Here is a 13,066-nt window from a genome sequence, read left to right as displayed (position 1 = left end):
GTGCTTCAATAGTAACTATTGAGACTTCACGAATAACTATTAGGTCCCAATAGTAACTATTCAGAGATTTTACTATTGATAAGTAGTTCCTATTGGGATTCCAATAGTAACTATTGAGACTTCACGAATAACTATTAGGTCCCAATAGTAACAATTCAGACATTTTACTATTGACAAGTAGTTCCTATTAGGATTCCAATGGTAACTATTAGATAATTAGTTACTATTGCTAAGTAGTTGCTATTGGCGAATAGTTATAAAAACATTTTACTATTGAGTATAAAAATATAATTTATGGAGATATAATTTATTATTAACTAGGTAAATATAGTTTTATTTGTATTTGACAAATAAGTTTTTCCAATAAAAATATATTAATTTTTACAAATAGGTTAAATTTGGCGAATAAAATGTGTTGGAAAATAATATTTAATTTATAAATAATTATTATTTCTTAAATGAAATGATTATATATATTTTTTTCAATTGTCGAAATCTGCAAATATTACAGTATATTACATTTTTAAAATAAAAATTATTTGAATAAAAAATAATTATTTGGATAATTATTCAGGCAAATAATTATCCAAAAAATATATAACTTTGTGCCATAAATTATGTATTATAAGACATATATGACAAGTTTATGTCGAATATTAATAATATAAATAAAAAATTATAACAATAATGCATCATAAAAATTTAAATAATATAAAAAGGAATTTAAGTTTATTATAGATTTAAAATAAAATAAACATATATGCATTTTAAAATACAATTTAATCAATTTCTGTAGAATTTACAAGAGGCATAATTATACATTGGTTTCTTTGTGAATTATAATCTATTTTTATACATTTTGTCTTAAGTGACTCCGGAAGAATACAAGTAATTTGTTCTGTTTTTCGCACAATGCTACTGTATATTTTGGAACTATTCTGAATTTCTGAATCCTTAGGAAGTTCTAAATTGAGCGATAAAAACTTATTACCAACAATAATACATATATAGTTATTGGAATTGATTTTACGAATCATAAGAATTTTCGTAATCAAAATATAAGTTCCATTGGTCAGTTGTGCAGTACTATTTTCTCTTTTTCTGAGACGCTCGTAATTAGTTGAATGATATAAAATGCCCTTGAAAATAAAACGTTTGTAAGACTGAACGTCGTTTGCTACTATGTCTTCTTGTAACAATTCTGTGATAGATACTTGTTCTGTAATAGACAATGTTATGTTAACACTTGAACCTAATAATCTTAAATGCGGTCCATAATCGACACATAAATTAATTTTCCGCGACCCCAACATTCTATTAAAGAGCGTCTTTGCACGAACTGCACAATTTTCATGTGAAAAAGCAGTATTGCTTATTTTATCGACAGTTTTGAGTCTTAAATATGATTTACATATTTGCTTAGGTACTACTTGTGAATTTTGAAATAATTTCCCTAATATTCCGTTAAAATGCTCATAAGGAAATGTTGAATGTGCCCATAATGATCCAAAATTCAATACTGCTTCTGGAATATGAAGAAGCAAATGTACATTAAATTTTACAAATTCTTGTCCATACAAAGTTTCAACTTTAAAAACAAATTTTTGTAACGCTTTTTTTGCTATTTTTAGTTCATTTTTGTCAATTTTGTCTTTAAGATAGATATGCATGCTAAAAACTAACAATGACCAATGTTTGGCGTATACTGGAGGTATTATATCCAACACACATAACAGTGAGTAGTACAGAAGAAAATTTTTCCACTCCGAAGCTTTCCAAAGTTGTCTATCTTGTATTGACCGTGGTGTTCTAGTAACTTCGCAAGGTGGTTTTATATTTAATAGTGTTTCATCAATTTCTTTAATTTTATTTCCAATATACCACGGTCTATTATCACTATATACTGGATTTAACCAAATATTACAAACAAATGTTTTAGTAACTCCTAACAGTATACTGTGCATATAGTCAGGTACGAACGAATGTATAATGTTAAATACGGGTAACAACATTAATATAGATGGTCCTTTAACGCCTCGAACGGGTGAATTTGTTTCAATCGCTTCAGCACAGTCGGTTATATGTTGCTCTGAGGTACGACGTATACCTACATCACCACAATAGGTTCGTGTATAACCTCTTCGGATTGGTACTCTGTCTCCTTTTTTTAAGCAAAAAGAACATCCAAATTCTCCATTGAATTGTTTAATGTTTTGCAATAGTGGTCGAGCAACTGAATCTACAGATGCGATAAGCGTATGCACTTTGATTTTAATTCCTTCAGGGTTTTGTGGTGTGATACATTCTATTCCATTGTTATGAAGAGTGATTAATTCTTCTACAAAAGGTTTAAGGAAAATGTCCATAACAGGTTTATCAGGTCCATACCAAAGACCACATAACATTATATTTTCTCTTCTTAAACGATATGGCAATTCATTTATGCTGACTTGAATAGGCCAAAATGAGGCTTTGGATGAGTTGAAAACTTGTACGCCATCAGTATTCCATTGTAACGTTATGTCTTGTTCAGTGATCACTTGTTCCTCCATCATTTTACGATACACTCGTCCATTAACTACATCACTTTGATTTATTCTGTCTTTGGAAAGTTTATAATAAAGCTGACTATTCATTATTCTTGTCAATTGCTTATCTAGAGGTAACTGTAAAAAATAGCTTCCTTTTTTCTTCAAATCATCTTTGGAATAATCACGTTTGCAGTCATCGCATCGACCAAGCAATGCAGCATCGACAAATTTCAAAATATTATTTTTGCACTCAGGACAGTAAAAATGCGGTATAATCGTAACTAGAGGAGTAAATTTCTTTAAAAACAAGTATTTCGATATATGTTGTGCGTATGGTAAATGACAGTTAACAAGCTCTAGTAAATCTTTCAGTGCATAGTCTGAAAGTCCATGTCGAACTGTAAATGCCATGATAAGTAGCTCGCTTTCTTCTTTTGTTAGATCGCAATCATTATATAAAGGAATCCTTTCCTGAAAATGAATATTTATAAAATATCTGCAATTTTACAATTATTTGATTAATTACTAAAATAAACTATTAAAACAATTGAAAACTAGAATACAAATTTCATTTGTATACTTCAGTCGAATATTAATAACAACTATTAATAACAATTTAATATGGATAAAAATTTTATACAAAAACTGTTCAATTTTGATTCTATTATTAAAAAGAGACATATGTTGATGTTTTAATAATTATATATAAATATTGCTTTTATAGATTTTGTAAATATTTTCATAAAAATTTTATTTAAAAATTATTCAATTCTGATTCTATTATTAAAAAGAGACATATGTTGATGTTTTATTAGTTATGTATAAATATTGCTTTTATAGATTTTATAAATATTTCTATAAAATTCCTGTTCCACAATATTTCCCATAAATTTCCATAAATACCTGCGGAATAAAAGGCTCTAAATTTTCTTCGATAGCGTCGTGAAAAATTTCACTCTCATCATCATCTATTAAATCACTCTCATTATGATGTATATCGCTCCAATCGCTATCAGTTGTTCCGTTATCATCAGTATTATTGATTGTATTTTGTTCAATATTCTAATGATGAATATATAAATATTAATAATTTAGGCAATATCGGTAATTCCTCTCTCCCACGTAAAATTAATAACTTTAGGAAATAAAATGTAATCGAGATATATGTATTTCAAATTTTTTAATTTGAAACTTTTTTGATATGTCGAGTAAGTTTTTTAAAATGTCTTTAAGTTACTAATTTCTTATATGCAGAAAAGATATTGCATTGGCAACGATAATATAATTATTCACTAATTTTAAATAGATGAAAATTTATAATTAACAAAAATATATTTTGAAATGCATTAAAATTAATTTTCTTTGTTTTGAAAATATTATATTTATATTTACCTGTTGATTCATATTAAAATGTATTACATCATCATTGTTATCAACCAATATTGGTCTATCATTATCTACATCATTCATACCTTCCACTTGGACATTTCTAAATCTATTGTTACGATTCTCTTCGTTTGCTTCAATATTCTATATTAATAATTGAAAAAAATATTCAGTTATTTGTTTTTCAATTTTATTATAATTTTTGGTGGCATATCGAGCATTTCGTTTATTTTTTGAATCTCTCTTTCTAGTCAAATAAGGCAACGTGAGTTAGAATAGAATAAATGGATGGAGTTTTAAATTTTTAAGTAAACCCACTTTTAACATTTCTTAACTCACATCGCCTTGGTCGATCAGAAAGAAATATTCGAAATAAAAACAGAATGCTGAGTGCCGCAATGTTAGTTGAAAATCTAGATAAAATGGAAATCTAAATAAATTACTTCTTTTAGATGACGTCGATGTTCCGTTCTCTTTGGAATTGCAATGTTGTTAGCTCTCAGGTATTGTTTATATGACTTTCTACGTTCTATTATTGCCTAAAAATATATATAAGAATAAATGACAAATAATTTACAACGGTAATATTTCAATTACATACTGAATTATCGCTATCACTATCATTTTCTGCCCTGACATCATGAATCTGTCGACCTTCTCTATTTCCAACGACATTCTACAGTAAATATATATTATATGATACATAACATACAAATACATTGTTTTTAATGTACTAATCATTGATTCAAGGATATAAAAAATTCATTAAGTAATCCATTGGTTAGCACGATCATACACATACTATACGTAACGATATAATATATAATGATTTTTTAACACTTTTTATTACTAAGCCACTAATAATGCATCAAATAATTTTTATTAATAATGTGTATGTACTTATTCATTAATAATAAAAAAGAGATTGAACAAAAAACAATGCAACATAGCAATTAAAATACTTTCTACATACCTCGATTAGATGACGGTGCACTGTTCTCCCTGGAATTGGGATATCATTAATTTTTAGATACTTTTTGTAAGGGCCTCTTTTCATTATAATATTAAATAATTATAATATTAAAAACAGTACATTTATATTTATCACTATATATCCGCACAAATCCGCAGTTTTATTTCTTTTTAGGTTATTCAACCGGACGCACTAAACATCGGCGTATCCGTATCAGAGCTATTTCTGCTCCCCGTCTCCGCTTTATTTGCGTCGAACGAGCAAAAGAGAACAAATGAATATAGAAAGAACGAAATAAAATTATCTTGTAACGTGCATGTCTTTATTCCTACTCTTCCTACTCCTGGCAAAAAGCCTGTAGGCCTGTTCGGCCTGCCGCCTGTTCTACAATGCGTCACATGTCGGAGTTGTGCGCCGTGAGAATTGACCAATCACAGTTGAATACTCTTCTTACATTCGACTGTGATTGGTCAATTCCCACGGCGCACGATTCCGACATGCGACGCATTGTAGAACAGGCCGTAGTGGCACCGGAGTACTGAGGCGCGGAAGCAGTAGCGGTTTGAAGAGAAAAAGAGATATCCTTTCAAGCCCGATCTCCCACCGTGTGGCAATTGTTTTCTTCATTTGCAGAACATATTTCGTAGTGCATACACGTGTATTTGGTACAAAATTTGCAATAAGATTAGTAAATTCAATTACACTAATGCAAAATGAACGATCGTGATTGCATTATTTGTGAATTTACAAACGAAGGTGAAAGTTTGGCAGTAGGATTCCGGGCTTGGTTATGTGAAAAATTTAACGATGAAGATATTGAAGAAATCATTAAAAGTGGACAAACAGTCACCATAAAATGGCCTTCAAATGTAGAAGTCGTACCTGCATCAAAAATGCAGAAAAAATTAAAGAATTGTATATGGCAACAATCAGTTGCCAAAATTTTAGCACATGGCGGTAAGTTTATTTTTCACTTTCGGTAATGTCGTTTCATAATGCAATGTCGCATATGCAAATGCAATATAGAATTGAAATCAATTTTACAATGATCGCAAAATTCAGCCATATAAACTTCTTATTATTGGCTTATTATTGACTTCATATTATTGTGTTATGTTGTTACGTTTTGCTACTTTAACCTCTTTGTATGATCATCTACTCTGTATAATCATTTTTTGTACGTGTTTAATATTTTTTCTTTGCTGAGAATTATTTTATATTATTTTCAGATTGGACTAGTATGTGTAATATTCGTGAAAACTGTATTAAATATGGCATCCCTAATCCTTCTAAAGAAGAACGGAAACTAATAAAAAAGAAAGTTACTGATGATTCCAGTGATGAAGAAGATATTGTAAGTAATTTTATATTGATAATACATGTAGAGGGAATTAAAGAGAATGCTTGATCAAGTTTTTTACATCCTGTAGCATAAACAGTAAATTTTATGGGCATGATCTCTGAAAAGTATCATTGAAAACGTTACATTTGGAATTTATATAATATACAGACTTAAAAATTAATTAATTATATATGTTATATAGGTAAAAAATAAAGCAAGTACTTCAAAAGATGCAAACAAAGAAAGCATTATGTACAACAGAAGAAAAGAAATATTGAAACGCTGCCAGGAAACGAAGAAAACAAATACGGTACAATTTTGTTTTATAAAAATAATTTTGTTTTATAAAAAATATTCGTAATAATCCAAAACAGGGATCCGTAACAAAACGATGCTTATAAGAATCTTAACGAAACTCCTGACAAATTTTGTACGTTATTGAAAATAATGAAATCAGCGTTATATACTTTTATTATTAAAATTAACATATATTGTAAATAACTCTAAACGTAATAATGTTCTATATTTTGGTTACTTGAAATAAAATATACTTAAAGTTTGTTCAAAGTAAACTGCGTAGCATCTAAAACATTTTTTATATGATTTACATTACAATTAATTTACATATAATTAGAGATTTCTAATTTTAAGAGATTTTGTTACACTTTTAATTTTATATATTTATTACTTCTTTTATATTTGTACAGATTTTAGATGATTCAGGCGAAAAATTATCCGAAAGAGATTTATTAAAAGAGTTATCTTTTTTGCGAGAGAAAAACAAAAAACTCGAAGAAGACAACAGAAGATTGAGAGCGTTGAGAGCTGTTAATGAAAGTACATTCTATATATTTGCATCAATATAGATTTTTTATAATATGAACATTATATAACAGACTATGATATATAGACTTTAATTAATATAATATTAATAATTTATTTATATTTTCAGACTTGTCCAACATACAAGATATGAGCAAGCGTGTCAAAAAAGATTTGCAAGAGATGAAGGACATGCTACACGAAATGAATAATAATGCAAAAATAAAAAGTAAAATTACTTGCGAAAATGTACCGGTGTCTCAATTAAAACATGACGATAATAATGAAGAGAATTTGAACACCTTTCTATTCGATAACATTGAACTGACAAATCATAATCATTTCTGCGATAACATTGATGGGGATCAATTAATAAAGGAAGCAGACATATTAATTGATACGACTGTAGATACGTCTACATTGGAACCAAGTTCAGCAATAAACAGCAATGAGCAGGTCTGTTCCATGTTATTAAATTTGTTAAGCCAAATAACTAGCATTTCTTTTTATTTTTTACATAATATTTGTGCATTAATATTATAATTTTTTCATAAATGTTTTTAGGCAAAATTAATTGATTTGGACGGGAGTGCACGTGTGATGGTCAGTGAGGTCCAAATTAATAGATGCAACCATACATCGGTATCAAAACTTACTAGCGATCTAATGTCAGTAGTTTTTTCGCAAACGGACCTTGCAAATTCTTCAGTAACTGGGAAGGTAGCAAATATACACAAGAAAAAAGAGGGAGTTAAGGCTAAAGCAAAGCTCGACCCACTAAAAGTGGATGCGATCAAATGTAAGCATAAAATAATAAAAAGAAAGTAATAAAATTGTAAGTAAAATATTTATTTTATGTCTATTTATATATATATATATTTTAACGATTTTTGTTTCAGTTTATGTGAACTCAAAATTTAAGTCATGTGCAATATCTAATATAGATCAACTAATAAATAAAGCGATTGTTCAGAAGCTAAATAACGCTTCTAAAAATAATAAACGTACAAGTACGTGCAATATGGAGTCAACATTGACATAAAATAAAAGAATATACCCAAAATCAAAGCAATTGAGCAAAAAGTTTTAAAAATATTAACACGTGAAAACATAATATTTAAAATGCATTAATAATATATTAAAAGTTTCGATTACAGCACATTTTATTTTCATGTCACGTAATTTTAATTTTATTTTTATATTTTATTTTTCGATATTCTATACTTATTGCTTTTATATCTTAAATGTTTTTGTATTTCCCAATATTATAAAATTTATATTTTAACAATAATAAATAATACACATATATTTAGACAAACAAATTTTGAATAATTTATTTTCTTCTTGATTAAATTTTACTATTGACAAATAGTAACTATTCGCTAACAGTATAAAAAAACTATTGATGAATAGTAAATTGGCCAATAGTTATTTGGCTAATAGTATTAATATTGCGAATAGTTACTATTGGCGAATAGTTATAACTATTCGCCAATAGTAACTATTCGCAATAGTAACTATTAGCCAAATAACTATTGGCCAATTTACTATTCACCAATAGTTTTTTTCCGTAAGGGTTTTCTAACATCAAAATAACTACTTTTGTTCCTTGATGTTTATTATGTTTTTTTCCTTGCAGCCAATAAAGTGTGGAAATTGTAACTGGTTAATCAATGGCTTGTTACATGTTAGCCTGTTAGAGCATTCATGTTTTCGACATTATGATGAGGAAAAACATTTGCTACATGTTGACGACAATAATGTTGCATCTATTAGTAAGTATTTTAAGAACAATCATTATTTGTATAATCAATTCTGTAATAAATACATATAATTCATGTTGGTTTAAAGTTTAACTGTTAATTTTATTACAATTTATTGATACAACAAGCACTGCCACAAGTCAGTTGTATTATAGTTATATGTATACTACAATATGTATATATATTATATATGTTTATGCATATTTTATATTTACAAGTTGAAAAGGATCAATCAATAGACATCCAAGCAAGCAATGTTACTGATTACAATGAAGCGCTTATTAATGCTGTATACGCTAGACCTGCATTATACAACTATCGTATACCACTCAAAGAAAGGACATCTTTGAAAAAAAAGGCATTATGGAATGAAGTCGCGAATTTAATGAGTACAATGACAGGCACAAGTGACGTAGAATTTGTTCAAAAACGATGGAAGCAACTTCGTGATAGTTACATTAAGGCGAAAAAAAAGGAAAAGGCATACGTGCCGAGTGGATCTCCTGGAGGTGGTGTACAAAATAAGATTGTTTTTGCCTTTTACAACCAGATGAAATTCCTTGATGATACAATAGAAAAACCGTGGTAAATATTTTTTTTGAACAACTTTTTTTAAATAGACATCAAATACATCATTCGTTGGATGCCATTTTTTGTTTTAGCAATAACTCTTTCTCCTTTCCGATAAAGGAAAAAGAATTGAAATAGTTAAAAAAAAATTCTATCTTATTTTTGTCCACAATATTTTTTAATTAAAATGATTTGAAAGAAATTATATAAAAATAAATATCAGATTCAATTCTTTTTTATTTATTGGCTTAGGTATTAGATCAAAAAGAAAAAAAAATCTATTATAATTATAAATTTAAATTTATTATTATTATTGTTATAAATTGATGTATTAATCCACAGCACAATCACTAGCTTATCAACAGATGTAGAATGTTCAATGCAACCAAAAAGTAATACTACTCAAACGATTCTGCCATCTCAAACAATTCCGACACCTCAAACATCAGATTCTATCTCGTCGGATAGCTGGGTTAATGTATCCGATATGTCAAATGATGATACTTTTTCATCTAAGACACAATCATCAAAGAAAAAAAGTCAGTTTTCATTATTATTTCAATACTTTTTGAATGCAATTCTAATTTTTAATTTTTTAAAGAGACATATTGCTTTTATATTTTAGAAAAGAAAGAATGCGACGATAGCTCAGACATTGAAATAACAAAAGCAATCTTGTCCAGTATTCAAGAATCAAAAAATACTCCTGATGCTGTTGACGGGTTTTTCCTCCAAATAGGAAATAGATTACGGGCACTGCCACAACGAGAAAGGACAAAATTTGAAATAAAAATATTAACCGACCTTTATGAATTGGAAAATTCATTGCTTTAAATTTGTGCTTTTCATTTTTATATTTTATTTTAATATATTTTATTTTAATGTGATATTACTTGTATACAAGTTCAAGTTAATGTTATGTAGTTTAACATATTACAAAATAATAAAGTTTTATATGTTTCTAAATAGCTTTATTGAAATTTTTTAATTATTTGTGAAGATTTAGGTAAATTATAATAATTTTAATATTTGTTTTAAATATGTATATTAATTATCATTTCTGTACAATTAAAAATTGTTCTGAATAGCCTTTTCCCATTGATAAGGTAATGCGCCATTTCCATTAAAAAATGCAGTGTATGCGTTTCGAACTTCGATTCCACTTTGAGATGTTCTTCCTCTACAGATTGGCAATGAGCGAAGCTGTCCTGAATTCATTGCTGAATTGAAGTCGCCTTCATTAATATTCACATACCTACGTGGTAATTGTAAATGTTCTTCATTATTAATAATAAAATTATGCAACACTACTGTTGCTTGCACAATTTTCTTTGCATTAGCAACACTTGATATTATTGGCCTTCTGTAGATTCTCCATCTCTCTGCCAATATTCCAAAAGCACTTTCTACCACTCGTCTTGCTCTACTAAGCCTGTAATTAAATACTTTTTTTGACAAGTCCAATCTGCCACTTCGTGGGTACGGCCGCATGATAAAGTTATTCAATGGAAAGGCTTCATCTGCTAGCAGCACATAAGGGAGAGCTATTCCATCAATTTCAATTGGCTTCGGATTTGGCAGCTTTAATGAACCACTTTCGATGTAATTTGCAAGAAGGCTGTTCCTAAACACTCCTCCATCGCTCTGTCTGCCTTCGCCTCCGATGTCGACAACAGTAAAGCGATATTTGGCGTCGCTGATTGCTAGGAGATTAATACTATGGTTTCCTTTGTAATTGTAATATGTCGAGCCGGAATTCGGTGGAGCCTGCAATGAAATATATTTATCAGCAGTATTAGTTTATAATTGATTAGTTTTTATTTTTAATATTGCATTTCTCATACATACCTGTAAAGTTACATGTTTTCCATCTATGGCTCCTATACAATTTGGAAAATTCCAGAGCCTTTCAAAATCATTAATAACATTTTGCCAGCTTTCTTCATTATTTTTTATAAAAGCGGTATCTTTCAAACATTGCCAAATAGCTTCGCAAGTCTCTGACACTATTTTAGAGATAGTATTGTGTCCAACACGGAAGGCATATGATAAAGATCGCGTACTATCTCCAGATGCCAAGAACCTGATGGTAATATGTAGCCTTGTTTCAGGTGGAATAGCTTCTCGAACTGCAGATTGTTTAGCAATGGAAGGTCCAACTAATTGTAATAATTTGTCAAAAAGTACCGGTTCCATTCGCAAATAATTAACAAATTTTTCATGATCATGTTGTAATTCATTAACGAGATTATTGCTCGCTCCTTGTGCTAAACGTCGTTCAATGGAAAATATTGGTCTGACCCAATATTTCCGTTTTCCTTTATTCGCAATTTTTCTCTCGTTTTTTAATGCTAAATAATAAAGCGCATAAAGATTAATAATTTTACGATGTATTTCATGCCTGGTAAAAACATCGTAATTTATTCGTTTTAAACGTTTTATTAATAAAGCAATTGAAAGCAATATTGTTTTCGATTTCATTCTGCACCTGTTAAAAGTCAAGTTTTATTTACTTATACTAAATAAATTAATAAATTAAATAAAATTCACTTTATATATACTGTGAATATTCTACTATTCTTCCGTCTGCTTTTGTTCCTACGGTCCCATGAAGCGGAATTCGCGTAAGCGGATCAGCGGTTCACCAATCACAAGACTGTTTGGATGAGAGAAATAACAAAATTCGTTTCGTGATTGAGCATCCGCTTAATACGCTTACGCAAATTCCGCTTCATGGGACCGTAGGAACAAAACGTTCACGTACCGAAAGCAGCGGAACGTTCGCGATTGGTCAGATTTTCGATACGCGCAATCCGCGATACGCCTGATACGCTCCATGGGACTGCACCCTGATGGTAGATGGTTCGATGCTTAATTGGTTGGATCCGTAGGTAAGAACCAATGACGTTCGCCGTTTGATGAGCAAATCTACATTTCAAAAACAATCGAACAAAATGTGTTGCAATCTTTTAGCTCACGACTACATGTATACGCTCGGCTTACGATAGCGCGACCACGTGATATCCAGCGCGACCGGCGCGCCATGCGCCGCGTTCGGCAAGCGTTCCCACTCTGGCTGGCTCGACCGCGCGAACTGATTGGTGTGTCCAGCCGCGCGAACTGATTGGTGCGTCCAACCGCGCGGAGCGGTATATAAGCCGGCAGTGGGCAGCCGAAGAGAGAGAGATCACCGCGACTATCCGATCTCACCGGATCCTATCCAGCGCTGGGCATACTCGGCGCCTTCTAGCTCGGAGGAATCCTCGAGCTCCTCCTCGAGTACCCATATTCCAGCTGCCACCGCAATACGATGGGTATACTCGTCGTTCCCGAGGCCGGGTATGCTCGGTCAATCCGATCCGCTCAGCCGCGCGACGGGCATTCTCACCGCACGGCCTATCCGTTCCGTTCAGCCGGACGACGATCATTCTCGTCGTCTGGCCAATCCGACGCATCCGTTCCGTACGTCCCCGGATAGTTCAGAGAATTAACTCCGCCGACACCGTTCCTGTGTCTGGCACACAGTACCTCGCGGGAGGTTCGCCCCGCGAGAAAAGACCGCGCAGGTCTACCGCCGACTACCCCGCGTAGTCGGAACCGTCCGCCGCGCCGCACACCGTTGATCCCGCGATCACGACCGGCCAGCACACGGGCCAATTACGGCCCGTCGAAACCGTTT

The 13,066-nt window shown here is 31.0% G+C and overlaps 3 protein-coding genes across 6 annotated transcripts; 1 reads left to right on the top strand and 2 right to left on the bottom strand.

Moving 5' to 3' along the window:
* Positions 1 to 765: 765 nt before the first annotated feature.
* Positions 766 to 5,071, bottom strand: LOC105204984. Of its 2 annotated transcripts, XM_039452671.1 has the most exons (6): positions 4,891 to 5,071; positions 4,519 to 4,593; positions 4,361 to 4,456; positions 3,924 to 4,061; positions 3,435 to 3,593; positions 766 to 3,002 (listed from the first exon to the last, which is right to left on the bottom strand). In XM_039452671.1, exons 1-6 carry the CDS (start codon positions 4,972 to 4,974, stop codon positions 780 to 782), a joined length of 2,775 nt encoding a protein of 924 aa, XP_039308605.1. In that variant the 5' UTR covers positions 4,975 to 5,071; the 3' UTR covers positions 766 to 779. The 2 variants fall into 2 exon arrangements, with proteins under 2 accessions (XP_039308605.1, XP_039308606.1); XM_039452672.1 differs by lacking the exon at positions 4,519 to 4,593.
* Positions 5,072 to 5,389: 318 nt separating this feature from the next.
* LOC105204312 lies at positions 5,390 to 9,266 on the top strand. 3 transcript variants are annotated; one of them, XM_039452673.1, is made up of 9 exons: positions 5,391 to 5,847; positions 6,120 to 6,244; positions 6,435 to 6,542; positions 6,940 to 7,069; positions 7,185 to 7,510; positions 7,619 to 7,853; positions 7,954 to 8,064; positions 8,694 to 8,829; positions 9,036 to 9,266. In XM_039452673.1, the coding sequence occupies exons 1-8, from the start codon at positions 5,604 to 5,606 to the stop codon at positions 8,714 to 8,716; spliced, it is 1,302 nt and encodes a 433-aa protein (XP_039308607.1). In that variant the 5' UTR covers positions 5,391 to 5,603; the 3' UTR covers positions 8,717 to 8,829; positions 9,036 to 9,266. The 3 variants fall into 3 exon arrangements, with proteins under 3 accessions (XP_025986078.1, XP_039308607.1, XP_039308608.1); XM_039452674.1 differs by lacking the exon at positions 7,954 to 8,064; XM_026130293.2 differs by lacking the exons at positions 8,694 to 8,829; positions 9,036 to 9,266 and having other exon boundaries at positions 5,390 to 5,847; positions 7,954 to 8,205.
* A 1,116-nt stretch (positions 9,267 to 10,382) lies between these two features.
* LOC105206794 (putative nuclease HARBI1) lies at positions 10,383 to 12,674 on the bottom strand. Its single transcript, XM_039453192.1, has 3 exons — positions 12,598 to 12,674; positions 11,236 to 11,782; positions 10,383 to 11,154 (listed from the first exon to the last, which is right to left on the bottom strand). The coding sequence occupies exons 1-3, from the start codon at positions 12,672 to 12,674 to the stop codon at positions 10,456 to 10,458; spliced, it is 1,323 nt and encodes a 440-aa protein (XP_039309126.1). The 3' UTR covers positions 10,383 to 10,455.
* Positions 12,675 to 13,066: the final 392 nt, after the last annotated feature.

This window comes from Solenopsis invicta, chromosome 8 (genome assembly GCF_016802725.1).
Source record: "Solenopsis invicta isolate M01_SB chromosome 8, UNIL_Sinv_3.0, whole genome shotgun sequence".
In the NCBI taxonomy this organism is placed as follows: domain Eukaryota; kingdom Metazoa; phylum Arthropoda; class Insecta; order Hymenoptera; family Formicidae; genus Solenopsis; species Solenopsis invicta.
Note: the sequence above shows the minus strand (reverse complement) of the source record. Positions and strands in the feature narration are given on the sequence as shown.

Bases quoted from the DNA above. Each gene is read 5' to 3' on its own strand.
- LOC105204984 (XM_039452671.1), bottom strand. From the start codon at position 4,974: ATGAAAAGAGGCCCTTACAAAAAGTATCTAAAAATTAATGATATCCCA. The intron at 4,062-4,360 runs GTAATTTATTTA...TTATTAATATAG, and splicing joins ATCGACGTCATCTAAAAGAA to AATATTGAAGCAAACGAAGA. The intron at 3,594-3,923 runs GTAAATATAAAT...ATTCATCATTAG, and splicing joins ATTTTAATATGAATCAACAG to AATATTGAACAAAATACAAT.
- LOC105204312 (XM_026130293.2), top strand. From the start codon at position 5,604: ATGAACGATCGTGATTGCATTATTTGTGAATTTACAAACGAAGGTGAA. The intron at 7,070-7,184 runs GTACATTCTATA...TTATATTTTCAG, and splicing joins GTTGAGAGCTGTTAATGAAA to ACTTGTCCAACATACAAGAT. The intron at 7,511-7,618 runs GTCTGTTCCATG...AAATGTTTTTAG, and splicing joins CAATAAACAGCAATGAGCAG to GCAAAATTAATTGATTTGGA.
- LOC105206794 (XM_039453192.1), bottom strand. From the start codon at position 12,674: ATGGGTACTCGAGGAGGAGCTCGAGGATTCCTCCGAGCTAGAAGGCGC. The intron at 11,783-12,597 runs GTGAGATCGGAT...TACCAGGCATGA, and splicing joins CCAGCGCTGGATAGGATCCG to AATACATCGTAAAATTATTA. The intron at 11,155-11,235 runs GTATGTATGAGA...ATTTCATTGCAG, and splicing joins GAAAACATGTAACTTTACAG to GCTCCACCGAATTCCGGCTC.